The following is a 19,260-nucleotide window of genomic DNA, read 5'->3' on the forward strand; positions in this document are numbered from 1 at the left end:
AGGGAGGGGGAAAGGAGGGTGACCAAAGGCACAGTTGAAGAGGAGGGTCTTGAGACGGGTATTGAAGAAGACATGGGAAGGAAGTGAGGCGGAGGGACTGCGGGATGGAGTTCTGGGGTCAGAATGGCTGAAGGCCCACCCACCGATCATTTCATGTGTCTCTACATAGACTAGAAAGGCCTCATGTTTGTCCAATGGTTAGTAAGCCAACTTAGCGAGTGCAACAACAGGTTTCAACACCCCAGGCTAGGAAACAAAAGAATAACGGGAAAAAAACTGATGCTCAGGGTTCATGATTCCATTCCCTATTCAGAGATCCTTGCTGCACATGCATATGTGGAAGTCAGATGCAGGTAAAATGTTTACTTATTTGTCATCCCTCAACTCCCTCACAGCCAAATAGACTGCTAAAACCACCAAGACTTGCACAAAAAATGGAATTTGCTTTGTATAGTACCATACCCAAGCAATGATTAATTGCAATCAGTAAAGGGAAGAGAGCAGGAATTACAAGAGAAGATGGAGGAAACACACATTGGAATGTAATCTCCAGAAGTAAAATCAAATACTTTTTAATAACAAAATAAATAATAATCCTTTCATTTGATATAGCACCTTATCACATCTGTTAGTGAAACGCAGTCGTGGATTGAGTGACCAATTTTTTTAAAAAAAATGATTCGCTCATTAGAGCCTTTTCATTACCAGTAATGTCTCAAGTTTATCTTCAGGCTACCAATAACTTATTTTGCATCAATGCTGTCATCACTGGGATGCTCGGTAGTATCAATTTAGACCACATCACAGAAGAGTTTACTGAGATATTCATGATTTGATATCAGTAGAATGTTCATTATCTGCACAGCAATTATCCACACCGGCAGTCAACGGAGAATGGACAAAGGCCTGTGATAAACAACTAAAATCCTGTTCTATGCACGTGTGAAAAGATAGGCCCAAGTGATTTAGTTACGTGGTAAATGTTGCCCTTGGTAAACATGTACATAGCTGTATACTGTTAGAGAGAGCCAGAGAGTGAGAGGCAGAGCGTAAGCAGTTATGGGAGAGAGAGGGCAGAGGGAGTGGGCAGAGGGATAGACAAGAAGCTGGAACAATGTGATAGTATAGTGACAGTACAGCTCCTGATAACAGAAGATTTTAATTAGAACCATTGATTTCTATTTTGCATGAGTTCAATTATCCACACTACGCTTACTCACAATGGATCTGGGCTTCAATTGGTGTAGATAATCAGTTCTCTACTGCATATGCAGAGTTTAAAAGAATATTTGTTTAAATAAGAGATTCTAAATATGCATATTTTAATCCATTGATTTTAACAAAAATAGTAATATTAAATAAAATTATTTCCTTAAAAATCCATCTGCCCAAGCATGATTTACTAGTACCATTGAACCCAAGAGATCCAAAGTTTAGTCTCAACTAAAGTTATTGAATGAGAACAGAAAAATCAGATGAGACTTTGTTATTAACCATGAGGAACAAACTGCTAAGTGTTAGAATAATGGAGTCCGTGTCACAAGTAACTAGTCCCTTTAAATATCTTTCTGCTAGAATAACAAAATGATCTTTTATTTCACAAACAGTACAAAGTGTTTGATGAAACCCATCAAATGGATATATCACCACAGGCCATCTATAAAAGCTTTCAAATCAAATATCAACACCAAAAAACCCCACCTACTTTCAGCTTTCAAATCGCTGCACTATAATCACTGCATCTTTACTAGCATTTTCAAATAGGACACTGTGCTCATGCATTATTCTTTGCTCCAAAGGCAAATCGGATTGATTGACAAAGAACATGCAAATGGAATCATTATCTTAGCACAATTTCAAAAGGAAGTAAGGAGCAGGGGCAGGGAAGTGATTGTGAAATCTGAATTACTGGGATTGATATACATATACTCATGTATAGCAATACATAAATGTTCCTTTTTTGGTTTGGTGAGGAATGATATGTCATTCAAAACAAACAATAGTTTGAATAAGTATTTTGCTTTGAGCAGATTACAGAAACAAACAAAACCATCTCTGAGGAAGATGTTAAAATAGATGCAAATTAATAATTTACTAAATTTAATAGAAACCTTGATTTGATTAAATGCCTATTTTCCCTTTTTCTATAGTTTTTTTTGTATTATTCGCCAGCTGAAAAGCAACAAGTGATCTGCTTTCAAGCCCTTATCATTCATAAGCAATAAACTTGCTGAAATCACAACTTGCTATCATCTGGATTTGACAGTGAACTGGTATTCTTCCATTCAGTTACATATTAAGAGTAAAAACTCAGCAGATTCTATTTTGTGAATACCTAAAAAAATGACCTTGTAAGAATGACCATGGGATGAACACAAACTGATATTACTTAACAGCGCAGAAGCTTGCAACATTTCAGGAATAATTTTTTTTTTCAAAATTTGCTTCATTAAGAAGGAATTGAAACAAAACACTTTGACCATGGAACAATTGGAATTTGGGGGAAAAAAAAGGAACAAAAAGTAAATTAGAATGGGATTCTAGCTGTAAATATTTTCCATTAAGGAAATAACAATTATTATGTAAAGTGGAAATATAACTGAAGAGGGAAAATTCTGTACTTGGGAGGAATTTGTTGCTTTGTCTAATATAACCATATCTGAGAGGGCAGAGTTTACAAATGTACACAACAATTAATTGACATCTAAAAAGTTATACAAAAAAATGTTCTGAAGTCTATATAAATGGTTTCTAAAGTCATTTTCAAAAACTCTCCTTTTTGAGACAAAGCATCAATTTTTAATTACATATGCTTTCCAGTGCTTACCTTGGCACACTGCATGTGATTACAGCCCTCATTCTTTTGGATAGGAGATTTACAGTTGGCGCATGGTTTGGAGTTAGACAACAACCACAGGCAGTTGGCTGCATCTTCAAATGCTTCACCTACACCAGCAACTTGTAAAAAGAACACCGAGAAATCAATTTATACAACCATTATCAAACCTTTCACCACCGCACTAGGCCAGGATTTTTTCTTCTTACCTGTAATTTGAGATCTTAGCTATGCTGTTGTGAGGGAAATGTTGACTGGATGCCAGGAAAATATCCTGAGAAAACTTATCCCAAGCCACTGACATACACATCCTAGCAGCCCACTTGGCCAAGAGTCTAGTCAGCTGATCAGACACAGGATGAATGCACCCCAGAGTTCATGAAGACTTGAAAAGAATGCTTTGAAATCAGAAACCAACATTTTTCTCTATCCCTAAGTGGGCATGAGGATAATTTCAGCAGAGAGAGGGTGAAGAACGTACAGTTCTTAAGATCTAGTCTTGCTTTACAAAGGGAACTTTTTTTCTTTACTAATTATTTCCTTAACTGACTGCAGCATTCCAACTTGCCATCAAATCATGGAAATTGTGTGGGGAAACTCGAAAGAAGAAAGCATACACATGACGGAGGAAAAAGAATCAAGGTTATGTGTCCAGTTATGGACACTATAGGAAGGCTACCATAAAAAGATAGTGAGGAGATTTAGTAGAGTAGCAGGGATGAGAGGTCTTACTGATGAGGTGAATGGAAAAACTGGGGCAGTTTTCTCAAGAATAATGGGTAAAGGAGATTCATTTTTTTTACAGTTGAGGGATTTAGACAATGTAATTACCAAAAGAGAAAAGGGAGAGGCTATGGGAATTCTTTATCCAACAGAAGATTTTTAAGCACATGAAAAATGGTCAACTAAAATGGCTGGAGTTAAACTCTATGTTTAACTTTTAAGGGGAGATTTGATAAATTTCTCGAAGGAGAATGTGACTGAACCATAGCTCTTTCAGAGAGCCAGCATAGGCCCGAGGGGTTGAATGACTTCTGACTGTGCTATAAATTTCTATGGTTCTATGTTGAGACCGTAAAGATTTAAGGATCTGAATGTGAAGCAACAGTCTTACGTTCTTCTGGCTTCATTTCTGTAATTTTCTGCAGCCAGTTTTTCCAAATTTGACAGTCACAGGGTTCATGAGCTTCTCCGAGGCATTCCCTAGGAAAAACATATTGAAGTGAATTCCAAAACTGAACAATTGATTAATATTTCCCTAATGCACAAAGTTTTCAGACTGATACATGAGTTCCAAGTTACTCTAAGCTTCTAGTAGCAAATGATTCAGTACAAATTTTGGTGTGGCAATGCTGTAGTCACCCTTTTACTAAAAGAGATTCTCTTGCACTTCCCATTTTGTTTTATCACATTTTGAAGCTATCCTGTACAGTATATAGCAGATAGAATATGTACTTCGTATTATGTGTGTCATTAGCAGAGATCCTTGAAAATGGTTGCACAATTAGTAGCATTCTTTTTAATCCTTAGCTGAAATACAAATTAACTGATTTGATTCAAGGTATTCGGCTAACTTGTTACAATTTGAAAAAAATGTCCCAGCTAGCCCTGACCATTTACATCTGTACAATGAAAGACCTACACAGAAATACAGAAAGAAAAATGCAAAAGACAAATTTAACTAGTCTTATATCTCAGAGTTAAAATACACACCTGACCGAACCCACCAGTTACCTAATAGTTCTATCCCGTCCTATTCTCCCCACCATCATGAAAGCCTACATGAAAGCATGTAGGCTTTCAGCCATTCTGGCTCCGTTTGCTGGAATTCCAGCTTGAAGTTACCTTTCTCAATCCTTTCAATGCACATCTCAAAACGTACCTCTTTGACTGCACTTTTGGTTATCTTTCCCCTCCCTACCACCCTTGGCTCCCAACCCCAGCTCGTGTTCCCATTCAGCACTCGAGACACAAATATATGTTGTGTAGTCACATAGTTCTATTTAATGGTAATAAAAATGCTGGTTTAACATAACCAGTTGAATTTTCCAGGAAACACCTGAAAGACCAAAAACTCAAGGCGTTTTCTTATGATCCAAGTGAGCCGCCTTACAGCTATAGAAATTAACACCATTAAACTAGGCAAACAAAACTCAAACTCTTGCACTTACCAGCAGAAGAGATGTCCTTTCCCGCAATCTACTGCTGGTGCACTAAGTAGAGGGAAACTCAGTTGATCTAATGATATGGAACCTGATCTTTGACAGGTCAGTCGTACTGCTCTTTCACAGGCAGGCGTGGGGCACCACTTGATAACTGAATTATTATCCACAAATGCCTGAAAAGAATGAATATGAATGCTGAATTCCAGCAAAACACAAATAATACATTAAATCTAATTGTTTTTTTAAAAAATTAAGAATGTACGCCTCCTAAAGAAATAATTGTTCAATACTACAAGCTAACTCTGTAAGGGTGCGATTCCTAATATCATTTCAATGCTACAAATGAAGGAAGGTTTCAATACGAGTAAATTATTTTTACCCTCCCTTCTCTCCTGAATGCAGATATTTATACTAGGCACCCTTAATACGCCACAGAAACCCTCCATTATTAGTGACCTTTATGTGCTAGTAAGTGGATGCCAGTACAACGTTGGTCAAAGAAAACAACAGAAGCAAACCCAATCTTGTTCACCAATGTTCACATGAATACTTGCTATCAGGAATTATCAGAAACCAATGCGATTAACAAAATCTGTTATAGACCCTACTGCTACAGATAATGAACTTATATCTGGGGAAACAGAACCTTAAAGATTTTATGGTTATTGTCCAGGTATCAGTCTCTACATAAAGTTCGATGTAAGCCTGAAATATGTAAGCTAGTAAGGTATCTACTGAATGAGAAAAAACCCTACCCACCAAGGATGTCCCACAAGATTCATCAAATTGAAGATTTAAGGGGAAATTCATATAATTTAGTCATCTTTCCCCTTTCTACCACCCTTGGCTCCCAACTCCAGCTTGGTCTTGAATTTGCAAAAAACAGCAGAACATGTGATTGACACTGAATTCTAGCAGGACAGAGAACAAATGTCTCTCAGGTATTACTGCCATCAGAATTACTAGCTTTGGCTCTACCTGAACAGTATGAACAATCCTTAAAATGAAAAAAGCCTGGAGTAACATGGAACAAAATTGCACTTAATGTATTGAAACATCCTTAATTAATTGTTCCAAATACTCCAGCACTGCCTCTGTTCTGAAACCATTGTTCTGAAGGACTACTTTAATATGTCTGAGATGCTCCATTTGTCAGCATATCCATTTATCAATTTAAAGTCAAACTACACTTCTTTAGGTGGAGATTCATAATGCATCTCTGCTTAATGAACCTTGTCTGCAATATTTAGTAACCCTGCAAGATTGTTAAGAAAAAGATTTGCTGAAACTAGCACCTTATTTCTGAATGATCCTGTGCTATCAAATACCTCCGTTATTCATGGGATGACAGTGGTGTTCAAACTGATTTGAAGATGTGGTCCTTGAAAGAGCTCATTTGACTAAATGTAGCTTGAGCCTTAACATGTGCAAATCTGGACATTTTCCTTGAAGATAGGCACTTGCTTTGACAAGGGTTGGTCACCAGTAGCAAAACGTGAATCTGGAACTTGCAATTAATCTGCTTAATCCACTGGCCTCAAGACAAATTAATACTTTCAAAGGGAAGTTTCTCAGTCGAGAATGTATTCTTTATCTAAATTAGAAATCAATAGTTGACCAACTGTAAATTCGACTGCACAATCTATTATGACCTGCAAAATGGCTAATACTTAAGGTATTTCTGTGACCTCCTAAACCCTACCAATCTGTCCGCTCCTCCGTTCAGCAGACTCCGGCCTGCCTCACATCACCTCACGTGTTAGCCCCACCATTGGCAGGTGGGCCTTCAGCCTCTGCCCCCACCCTCTGGAACTCCATCCCACAGAGCATCCACCTCACCTCCTCCCTTGTCTTCTTCAAGACTCGTCTCAAGACCCTCCTCTTCGACCTTGCCTTTGGTCACCCTCTTACCCCTACCCTCCCTCCCCAACTCGGGTGCAGATCCTTGACTGTGGATCCCTTGGAACATCCTCCTGACGTGAAAGGCGCTATACAAATGTCATTTGTTGTTGTAGTCACATGGTGACTAACATTCAACTAGGGCTGACCACCATTAAGGATTAACTGATTAAAATTGGCTTCTACTTGCTAATTTGATTCTAAAACCTACCTTAATATCAAATTGAAGGTAACGTTTGTCCATTTCTCTGGAAACCAAGTTTTCTATGATATCCACAGGAACGAGCTGATAGCAATCAAAGGCTGGACAGAAAATATTGTGGGCTTCTCCTTCCTGTATCTTAATATTCAAAAACCTACAGAAAACATAAATAAAAATGTTGTAGAACCATGGTAATGTATTCATTGAATATCGCTAAAGAGTTTGCATTAGCAGGAAATACATCAGTAGGAAATCTGCCAGTGATTGTAGGTGTTTTGTGGGCTTGAAGAACTAATAGAATGCCTAGGCCTCCTGAACAGAATCACTCTCCCAACCGAGTTTGTTTTGGTCAACCGGGTTGACACACATACAGGAACCTACCACCATGCTTAAGAGTATCCAAACCTCAAACTACCGAGTCCAAATATGTATGGTAATGTGGCATTGGCTGGAATGAACCACACACTTTCTCCCCAATGCACATCTTATCCTGTCCAGAAAAATATCAACAGTAATAATCCTATCATTTAATGTAGCATCTTTCATGTCAGGATAAAGTCTTAAAGCAGGATTTTAGTCACTATTATGCAGCCAATTTGAATACAGCAATGACCAACAATTTTAGGTAAATTAATAGATTCAAATTCTTAAAAATACATTAACAAGCCAATGCACTTACACTTGAAGACAGCTGTTGTTAACCCTTGCTGTGGATTTAGTTTCCAATCCTATAAAATCAGCCACATTGTGTCTGCAAATTGGCTGCCCTGTTATCTTGCAAATTATCCTGCACTTTACAATAAATCCTGTGAAGCACCTTTAATTTGTTCCTCCAACGTGAAATATGCTATATCAAATTCAAGTATTATTATTAAAAATGGAAATGTTTTAAAGCCAGCATGAAGACTCTTCAGTGGGTAATGCCTTTCAAAAAATCACTGAATCTCTGACGCTGCAGCAATCAACTAATGCTGCAAGCAAAATGACAGTGAGTCGCTCTGGGGATGCTTTTTTTAAATTCTCATGTAAACAACTTCTTACCAACTAATTAGCAACCCAATTTAGGTTCCCTACAAATACATTTTCGCTGATTAAGCAATTTTTTTTTCTATTAACCAAGAGTTCAGCTGAAAAGGTCAGAGTTGATTTGATTTGATAGCTTTTGCCCAAAGGAAGTAAAAAATAAAATCACAAGGGAAGCATACTTTAGTAATTGTTAATAAAACAATATACAGTTAACTACTGTTCTAAAAGTAGATTTAAATGGGTTTACATAATACAGAATCATGCTTTTTCAGGATAGGATATTGTATGCAAACTTCTGACTAGTTCTGAAGTTCCTGCAGAGTTAAAATAAGAAGAAATTTCAGAGTCTTATGCTTATGGATACCCTATTTCAGCTCACATACCAGGAGGTATTAAGTAACCAGTATGACGTAATCACTAAATTCTTTAGCACTGCATGTCATTTTATTAACCAATATAACCAAATTCTTGTGCATTACACCCAAGATCAATTTCTTGATCATGAGATGATTTTTAAAAAACAAAACAGAAGTAAACCAGTATGGTTTAATACATTAGAATTCAAATAAATCACTTCAAGAGGAGTTTGATATTTAGACTGACCATTAAGTAATATTGGTGACATACTTGCCTTCAATACAACAACAAGATTACATTTGTATAGCGCCTTTCACGTTGAGAGGACGTTCCAAGACGCTGGACAGAATATACTGTAAATAATAATAATCCTTGCATTTGATATAGCGCTTTTCACGTTGGGAGGACGTCCCAAAGCGCTTCACAGAACACACTGTAAAGTGAATTGACTGTATATTTGTGGGCGAACGTGGCAGCCAATTGCGCACAGCAATGTCCCACAAATAGTCGTAGATTGAAAATGACCAATTTATTATCGTTTTTGGAGGGATTATTATTAGGCTCTGTGTGGAGTAAGGAAACTTGCCCAAGGTTTTGCCCTGCCGGGAATTGAATCCAGGTCTCTCGCTTGTAGTCTTGTAGCTCAGTGGTTAGAGCACTTGCCTCACATCATGATATTATGAAAACTAGCACAAGAGCAGTTTGTTGTTAGCTGCTACATATTACAGTAAATTCTGTGAAGCACTTTGAGATCCTCAGCTATGTGAAAGACTATCAAATGTTTACTACTTAATAAATCATTTAAGCCCCCAAATTTCCAATATTGGCTGTTCCACTGTTCTGGCCACATGACACAACTATCCTATCTTGGAATTTCATCCAGCTCCACAGTACCCTTTTTCATCAATTCAGAAAATTAGATTTCCCTGCTAGAAATGCTTTCTGCAATTCTCTGATGCATGTCTGGGACTCAAATACCATTCAGCTTAATTTCATGCTGTTTTTGTGATGGAATGAGGAAATTTCATGCCACTTTATTATCAACCAATTTCTCTCTTTTCACAATATTACCTGTTAGACCGCCACGATTTTGGCGAATTTGTACACGTCTGCACCAGTCTAATACATTAAACCACACCACGCAAGGTCAACTGCACCACAATAAATGTACATTACCTATTAGAATATGCTTTCCTCTTAAGAAAAAAGACCAAATACTGAATGCAGCCATACAGTAATTCATATTATTTTGTTCTCCAAGATGGAGCATGGTGTATAAAGGAACCAGAGGACGAATGAAAACGTGTGACTTATAATAATTGAAAGCAATTACCAATAATTCACCAAATGCTACTTACCCTTCCCAGCACGCTCGGCAGAATTCATGTCCACAAGGCACGTCGACTGGATCTTCAAACACAGAAATGCTGCACATGCAAATGCCACACTGAGTGGAAAGTAAAGGTTAGATCCCAAGTAAATTCTCGAACAAAAATTGCATGTCATTTTATTAACCAATATAACCAAATTCTCGTGCATTACAGTCAAGATCAATTTCTTGATCGTGAGATGATTTAAAAAAACTGGAATAAGTAAACTAGTAAGGTTCAATGCTCGTAAGAGTCAATACAATAAAGTAATGTGACTAGCTATTAGTCCTATACAACAAATTGCATTTGTATAGCAACTTTCACGTCAGGAGGACATCCGAAGGCAGTGGACAGTCAAGGGTTTGCACCTGAGCTGGGGATTGGAACCTGGAGAGGTGAGGAGAAGACCTTCAAGGAGGCGAGGGAAAGGGCGAGGTGAACGGACACCGGGATGGACTTCCAGGGGCAGATAGGCTGAGAACATGACCACTGATGGTGGGGTGTGAGATATGAGGCAGTCCAGTGAGCAGGGAGTTAGCATAGTCAAGCCAAGTCAAGAACACCACACATGGCGTGTAGGCTGGACGACAAGCAGTTACCAGATCCAAAGTGGAGATGTTGGGATAGGCAAAATTGAACCCAGGAAAGATGGAGATGAGTGAAAAGGTAATGGAGAAGGATAGAATTGTTGACTTTGTCAAAAGCAGCAGAGAGGTTAAGAAGGATGAGGAGGCAGAGAACCCTGGTGACAGACAGAGAGAATGTCATTGGTGATTTTGACCAAGGCAGTCTCGGTACTGTTGGCATCGTGAAGCCAGATTAGAGGGGTCCATGCAGGGAGTTCAAGGAAAAAGTGAAGCTCGTTCTAGTACTTTGGAGATGAAAGGGTGCTCGGAGATGGGATGATATTTAGGGAACAGGAATTGGTTGATTAAATATTAGTTTTAGATTATGATCTCATTTCATAAAAGATACAGGAATTAGTTTTGAAAGCATAATAAGCTTTCATTTAAAATAATGGCCTTGCAAAAAAACTGAAATAAAAAGGATCTGAGTGTTCAAGCAGATGCACAACATTTCTAGACAATGTGGCAAAGTAATTAACAAAAGCTAATGAAATTCAAGTAACTACATCTAGATCAGCAGAATACAATTTGACAAATATACTAAGGTTTTACAATGTACCTAGAACAGTCAGTTTTGTCCATTACAGTACAAAACATCTACATGCTTTAAAATAGTGGCAAAATGAAAAAAAAAAGTGTAAATGCAAACTACCACATTACTTTCACATTAAGCATATAGAGGTGACCTAATAGAGGTCTTTAAAATTCTGAAAGGGTTTGATAGCATAGACGTAGAGAAGATATTTCCACTTATGGGGGAGGCCAAAACCAGGGGCCATCATTATAAAATAGTCACCAATAAATCAAATAGGGAAATCAGAAGAAACGTGTTTACCCAGAGAGTGGTAGGAATGTGGAACTTGAGGTGAATAGTGTTTAAGGAGAAGCTAGATAAGTACATGAGGGAGAAAGGAATAAAGGTTATGCTGATAGGCTTAGTTGAGGAAGGGCAGGAAGAGGCTCATGTGGAACATAAACTCCAGCATAGACCAGTTGGGCCGAATGGCTTATTTCTGTGTTCTAATATAATATAATATAATATAATAATAATCCTTGCATTTGATATAGCGCTTTTCATGTCTTCTAGACGTCTCAAAGTGCTTCACAGAATATGCTGTAAAGTGAATTGACCATATAATTGTGGGCGAAATACAGCAGCCAATTGTGCACAGAAGTGTCCCACAAACAGTCGTGGATTGAAAATGACCAATTTACTATTTTTTTTTGTTTTGTTTCAAATGCAAGGATTATTATAATATTATTATTAGGCGTGTGGAGTAAGGAAACTTGCCCAAGGTGTCACCCTACCTGGAACTGAATCCAGGTGTCGCGCTTGCAAGGCGAGCGCTCTAACCACTGAGCTATAGGACTCCACAAGTCCTGTGTTGTATATTCTATGTAATATTATACATTATAATGCTGTGCACAATTGGCTGCTGGAATTCCCCCACAAAATACAGTCACTATACTTTACAGAATAGGCTGTGAAGTGTTTGAGGTGTCTTGAAGACGTGAAAAGGCGTTATATCAAATGCAAGGATTATTATAAACACTATATATTATATATACACTAATATCTAAAAATCAACAACAAAGTTGTCAAATAAATGACAAGCATAAAGCTCACGTACCACTGGCATATCATCATCAGTTGGAGACAAACTGATCTCATCTGGAGAAGTGACAGAGGATCGGGTGGTGCGAGGAGTTCGAGGTGAAGGAAGCGTGTCCCAAGCGTTATACCCACTCGGTGGGGGAGTTGGCATTTGGATGCCTGAACGTTGGCAGCAGTCTTCAGCATCTAACATCCAAGCTTCAAGTAGCTTCTCTCGATCCCAGTCTAAGAAAACAAAATGTCAAAACAAGAAAGTTTCCACATTGTCCAGGAATGTTGTGCATCTGTTTGAACACTCAGATCTCTTTTTAAGTCTTCCTTATGCATTTCCATGTGGTTACAATATATTACAAAATTTAGTTTGACCTTATTTCACTGCGAAAAGTTAAGTCTTTTTTTGGTTTGAAATAAAAAAAATTAATTATTAATTAGGAGAAATCTTTGGATAAAGGTCTTTTGGTTCAAATTAACTCATCCAAATCCTTCTAGTCCACTAATCCTACCAGCTTTTCATTAGGTCATCCAGCTAGAACATCTAACCATTTCTTAAGGAGTTCAAAGTCCTGGCTTCTACCAGTTTCTGTTGACACATTCGGGTTGTTGATTACCTTATGTCTCATGATACTTCCTGATGTCAACTCTAAAAATACCCCTGCATATCCTAGTTGGCTTACACAATCCTGCTTTATTCATATTGTCCTTAGACAATGAATAAGGTTCCTCCTTTGCTTCCACAATTCTTTGCACGTAATGCCCTTTCTGTACATAGAAAGCACGCAGGAAGTGACTTTAGCAGCATTGCCTGTGCAAAGGTTGCCACACTCAGGAGCTGTCACAAATACTAACCTGATAACCAGGATGCCAGCCATTTTTTTTGAGTGGGAAACTGGCTAAGTGCTGGAAGCCAGCTGTACTTCGTGTTAGCCTGACTCAGCTGGCAGCATTCTCAAACCCGAGTCAGGTTGTGGGTTGAAGCCCCACTTTGGGACCTTGAGCTCAGACTAGGTGGACAGTCCAACACTGTGCTGGGAGAGTCCTGCATGGCCAGAGCTGTTATCTTTCAGATAAACCAAAGCCCTATCTGCCGTTCAGGTGGATATTAAATATAGGAAGAGAAGGGAGTTTGTTCTGGTGTGCTGATGGCAACGGTCACCACCATCACCCATTTATATAGTGCCTTCGCGCGAGTAATATCTCAGTGTGGAGGTGACAACAAAAACAACAACATGCATTTGTATAGCACCCTACACAGGATAAGAGTCTTGGAGCCATTAGGTGACAACAGACATTGTCGAAGAGGAAAGACTTCTGAAGATCTCCAAAGAGGGGACAAGATGGAGGGATTGAGGCAGGGAGTTCCAGAGATTCAGGGCTTAGTGGCTGAAAGCACAACTGTCAAAGCACAGTGCAACGTTTGGGATGATGCACGTACAGAAGACCTGAGCCGGATGAGTGAAGAAAACAGGTAGTCGAGTGGTACGTAAGCAGATCTGAGAGATAGGGAGGTTCCCGAGCATGGTGATTTGAAAGTGACTGAGGATATTGACAAGGAGCAACATTGTGAAATAGGCAGCCCTTCAAGGCTGTTTGTACTACGTTCCTGTAGGCAAAATGACTGCTGTGTCACCTCCAAATATTGTCACTACACTTTACAGTAAAATTTTGAGAAGTACCTTTAAAGGGTTTTAACACTTTTTGAGGGGTGAGCAAGGTGTCTGATGTGGAAACTCATCACCATGCTTAAAGCTTATTCAAACCACACAGTTCTATGCAAGTGGCATATACACTTAAGCTCGATAGATTTCCACCTGCGAGAGAAACCTGGCTGACCAAAAAAGGTTCTGACGACATGATAAGTTGCTATATCAATTGCAAGGATTATGATTTATAATACAGTGCAATCCACGCTGGACCAATGGCAAAAAACTACCATTTTTAGCAATTTGCCAGTCACATATCTTCAATAATTTCTTAAATATTGGTCACCGGCTACTTGAGCTTCTGTTGGTGGTTTCCACCAGATCTACACTTAACATGCCAACCAAGTTGTCACTTGGCCCTTCCACCTTCTGCTCATCTCATTCCAACTTCCTTGGATACCCCTAGCAGTTCAGTTACTTCTGCTCCTTGAATAATATCTGGGTCACTCATTAGCGCCAAATCTAGTAGAAAGCCACTTCCTGTGGACTCACTTGCTCACTTTTATTAATCAAAATATGTACAAAAGGGAAGCCCATTGGATACTGAAGTCAACAGCAGAATTCATGTCAGCTCACCAAGAAGCTGTGTCTCAGAGAAATGAACATATAGTTACGAGTTGCTGGAATTCCCCATCCAGAGGACCACTAATATGAATTCCTTTTAAATTAATCCAGTTTACAATAGAGGATGACAAATAAGCACTTTAGACAATGTTCCCACATTTAGGTTAAAGATAGAATACGTACTTCAGAGAATTGTGGGTTGTATAAGTCCAATGTCAGGACTTTGAACAACAGGAAAAACAACAACAAAATCATACTTATAGAGCACCTTTCAAGTTGGGAGGACGTCCCAAGGTGCTGGACAGTCAGGGGGCAGGACCTGAACATGGGGGAGGGGTGGGGTAGGGGAGAGGGAAGGCAGAGAGGTGGGAGGGCAACTGAAGGCATGATCGAAGAGGAGCATCTTGAGACCGGCCTTGAAAGAGGCAAGGGAGGAAATGAGGCGAAGGGACTGTGGGACGGAGTTCTAGAGTGTGGGGACAGAGAGGCTGAAAGCCCGGTCACCGATGGTACGGCGGGTCAGGTGGGAGACTGGAGCAGGCCGGAGCACGCTGAACGGAGGGAGCGGGCAGGTTGGTAGGGAGTCAGCAGATCAGAGAATTAGGAGTAGGCAAGGCTATAAGAACATAAGACCATAAGAATGAGGAGCAGGAGTCGGCCATTCGGCCCCTCGAGCCTGCCCTGAAATGGATGGCCTTGAAAGTGAAGACGAGGATCTTGAATTCGATCCTCTGGGGGATGGGGAGCCAGTGGAGTTGGGCGAGGGTGGGAGTGATGAGGTCACGGAGCCTGGGAATGAGAGTACACAAGCTGCAGAGTTTTGGATGATCTGCAGCTTGTGAAGGGAAGAGTTGGGAAGGCCGATGAGGAGGGAGTTTCCACAATCGAGCCTTGATGTGACGAATGCGTGGGTGAGGGTTTCGGCAGCCTGAGGGGGGAGGCAGTGACGGAGTCTGGCAATGTTGCGGAGGTGCTGGTAGGCAGTACCGGTCATGGCGCGGATGTGGGGGAGAAAGGACAGTTCAGGTCAAACAAGACACCCAGGTTCCTGACTGGCTTAGTGAGGTTGAGTGTGCAGCCGTGGAGGCTGATGCTGCCAGCGCCCGAGGTGCGGAGGATCTGGTGTGAGCCAATCAGGAAGGCCTCAGTCTTGCTGACGTTCAGTTGGAGAAAGTTGTCCCTCATCCAGGATTTGATGTCAGGCAGGCAGTCTGTTGGGACGCCAGTAGTCCTGAAGTTGAGGGTGGAGGCAGAGAGATAGAGTTGAATGTCATCCGCATACATATGAAAATACATGAATTCATATAGTCAAGGCTAACACTCCAATGCAGTGCGAAGGTTGTCCAAAGTGGGAAAGGGGAGAAAGAGAGGGTAGAAAGTCTCCCACGGATAATGTTACGGTTCATCACTGAGCCCATTTACATGCCAAGTCCATTAATATTAGTTGCAGAATATATCAAAGGGAGACTTTAAGCTAATTGTTACCATTGACTTATGCCAATGAGAGAGCACTTCTTTCTTGGAGCCACTGATCCAGATCCTCAACTTGTATAATCACCAGTTGCAACACCGGAGTTGAATGAGGAAGCAAAAGAGCCAAAGGAAGAAAAGGAAAATCAAAAGACATCATGGAAAGGTTTGCACATGTGATGTAATGTTCAAATCCAATGCTTAAGATGTTCATATAAAGTTTTGGTATATAAAAGTTATCAGATGCAAATAATAAATGGGCACAAAATTGTTCAGTTTCAATGGAGGAGCAAATGGAATGGAACAAGTCATTAAAGGCAAAGCAGGACAATGTTGGTGAGGTCCATTGGTGAAATCGTTTTGGCACGATACCCTCAAAGAGTTGTGTTGATGACCTGGCTTAACTGTTGTAGTATTGGAGGCTGCTGGAATGATGCATCTCAATTCTTGCACACTAGATGCTGGGAAGCAACTCAACAATGAATGGATCAAACATCCAAAATCTAGACGTTTGACAGCATCCACTATAATCCACAATTCAGATACCACTTGTGCCTGAAGGGATGGAGGGTAATTTAATCTTACCCCGTTTATGTTGCACATATACTGCTAGACAACCTTGAGATGAAAGCTTCAAAACCATTGAAAAGCTCAAAGTATTAATTTAAATAAAGGGAGAAAAAAACATACTAGATAACTGTAACACAAGCTTATCAGGAGGGTGCCAATAGCTGCATAGTTTTGCAGTGTACCAGAGGACTTTTTTTAATGATAGAAAAATATTCTTTTTTCCTCCCCTCAGTTCATTCTTTTAAAAATATAGAACTATCTAAGCTTGATTGAGTTACTGAGATTTTGCAACATTGAAATGACTAGATCACTAAGAAATGCTGAGATAATAGCTATCACTAGTTGTGTAATTCTGCTTATTTTAAAATCAGGCTCCATAAACCTTCCAAGCCACCACCTGATCAGGTCATCACTATGCACTGTATAGGATTGGTTAGGATTTAAACCAGCCCATTAAAACAAATTTAGTTGAAAGCGGTTTGATCTGGATCCATTTTTCCATCCAATGTCTTAAAATTAACTGATTATAGTCTACCTTTAATTTTCAACTGCTCTTCAATACCTCCCTGTTTTTCAAGATAATCATTTCAGACACTGCATTTAAAAAACAGATTTACAGTTGAACATATTGCAAAATAGGACCACGTTCCCCGAACCACCAGTGTTAATTTTACCGTGAGCTCGGAGCAATGCCTCTGCAGTAAAAAGGGGGGCTTGAAGCATGTCTGCTGTCTCCACAATCAACATATCCTTGAGTTTCCTCAGGTCCTGTGGCCTAAGACCCTCGTATGCCTTTAAAGAAAAGACGAAGGAACATTAACCAGAGAAGAATAGTTGAAAAGTTAAACACAGATGAAAGTTTTACTATTACCATACTACTTGTCTTTATTATATTCTAATTGTTCAAACCAATAACTATTTCTGTAAACACTTATTTACAATATAGGAATTTGTATATCACCATGTTGCTGCTAGAATAAGGCACTTTCTAAGAGTTTGCATTAAATGGAAACAAAATACACTTGGATGTGTCATTTGATACAGTATTTTGAAAAGTTCCAACCATATGCTGTGTAGGATGAGAATTTCAATGAAGGAAAAAAAAACACGACAGATGAGACTCGGTTAAAATACATATTTCATGTTTTAACAGTATGCACTTTTACATCAACTTTTTTTCGATTAATTGTGTGGCACACAGTGTAAATCGTACTTAATTTTGTCACTGTTATCAACTACAAATTGCTTAAATCAGCACCTTGGGATGCTCTCCTGACATGAAAAGCACTATATAAATGTAAATGTTATTGTGAATCAAAACTCAAAAAATACACGTTTGGTGATGGCTGAAACTGTGAATGACAAAAACCTGTGCATGTTTGTAGGTGCGTATGGTTTGAAAGAAAACGCTTTCTGAATTGGAATGCTGACTAGTATATTAAACATTTTAATCATTGTAAAATATTCCATTAGCTTTTATAAAATTAGGCTTTTAAGATTAATTATTTCGGAACTTCTAACGATTCTAAAAAATGCAGGTGAACAAAGTCATTTTTTTCAGGTGAAATTAGCAACAAGATTCAAAGCTACAAGAAAATTCACACCTTTTACATATTTAAAAAATATATAATGTAAAGGACAGGAAACATACAGTGCATATTAACCAGATACTCACTATGTGAGCAGACAGGGGCACACAGAAATTATAGGATTACAAAAACTTGGGACCATTTGGGGGAGAGCTCTGAGAGGATTAATTTTCAGGAAAAATTCTAAATAATTTTTAAATACGGGGAAACGTAAAAGCTAAAAATGAAAGTTCAGTATATTTAGACTGCTGATAGCTCTGGAAAATTTCCCATTGGCTTTAAAAATTAATAAAAGTGATAGTTTTGTACATTTTCAGCAAAGAAATATTACAGTACTAAAACTACTCTAATGACCTTCATCAAAGTAATACAACAACAAGATTTCATTTATAGAGAGCCTTTCATGTCGGGAGGATGTCCCAAGGCGCTGGACAGTTGGGTCGGGAACAGAGCAGGGGGGAAATGGTGAGGGGAGGGAAGGGAGGGAGCGAGGAGGGGGTAGAGAGTCGAGAGGGGAGCTGAAGGCACAGTTGAAGAGAAAGGTCTTGAGACCGGTCTTGAAGGAGGAAAGGGAGGAGGCGGCGAAGGCACTGGGGGATAGAGTTCCAGAGCCTCGGGGCTGAGAGGCTGAAGGCCCGGCCACCGATGATAGAGCGGTTGGGGCGGGGGACGTGGAGCAGACTGGAGCCAGAGGAACGGAGAGTACGGGCAGGTAGGTAGGGGGCTACTAGGTCGGAGAGGTAGGAGGGAGCAACCCATGAATGGCCTTGTAGGTGAGGATGAGGATCTTGAATTTGATCCTCTGGGGATGGGAAGCCAGTGGAGGTGAGCGAGGGTGGGAGTGATGTGGTCGCGAAGCCTGGTGCGGGACAGTACACGAGCTGTAGAGTTCTGAATGACCTGCAGCTTGTGGAGGCAGGTGCCGGAAAGGCCGACGAGTAGAGAGTTCCTGTAGTCCAGCCTTGAGGTGATAAAAGCATGGACCAGTGTTTCAGCAGCGTGAGGGGTGAGGTAGTGCCGTAGTCTGGCGATGTTCCGGAAGGATTTTAAGCTAAAATTGTTCAAAATGCTTTGGGAAGAATTTTAAAGCATTTCTAAATATAGAAAAATGTTCTATTATGATTGATTCTAGCGAACGCCAGCTTTCTCGACTGTAAGACGTTAGACACAAACCTAGCTTTTGTTTCAACAAGGAACACTTAAAATATTTGCTAATGTGGAGTCCATTCATTCTATAAATTCAACCAGAAAATGTAAAATAAAAAAATCCA

At 39.6% G+C, this 19,260-nt stretch overlaps 1 protein-coding gene across 5 annotated transcripts in view; it reads right to left on the bottom strand.

Moving 5' to 3' along the window:
* Positions 1–19,260, bottom strand: part of ankib1a (ankyrin repeat and IBR domain containing 1a) — a 58,738-nt gene that overhangs the window by 14,461 nt on the left and 25,017 nt on the right. For all 5 annotated transcript variants that reach the window (XM_007897552.2, XM_007897549.2, XM_007897551.2 and 2 more), the window contains 7 exons: positions 17,075–17,192; positions 12,113–12,321; positions 9,844–9,932; positions 7,112–7,256; positions 5,008–5,174; positions 3,951–4,039; positions 2,828–2,958 (listed from right to left, as the gene is read on the bottom strand). In XM_007897552.2, the coding sequence (XP_007895743.1) occupies positions 2,828–2,958; positions 3,951–4,039; positions 5,008–5,174; positions 7,112–7,256; positions 9,844–9,932; positions 12,113–12,321; positions 17,075–17,192 (948 nt within the window). The remainder of the gene's footprint in view (positions 1–2,827; positions 2,959–3,950; positions 4,040–5,007; positions 5,175–7,111; positions 7,257–9,843; positions 9,933–12,112; positions 12,322–17,074; positions 17,193–19,260) is intronic.

The sequence above is a fragment of the Callorhinchus milii genome, unplaced genomic scaffold, assembly GCF_018977255.1.
Source record: "Callorhinchus milii isolate IMCB2004 unplaced genomic scaffold, IMCB_Cmil_1.0 Scaffold2, whole genome shotgun sequence".
Lineage (NCBI taxonomy): Eukaryota > Metazoa > Chordata > Chondrichthyes > Chimaeriformes > Callorhinchidae > Callorhinchus > Callorhinchus milii.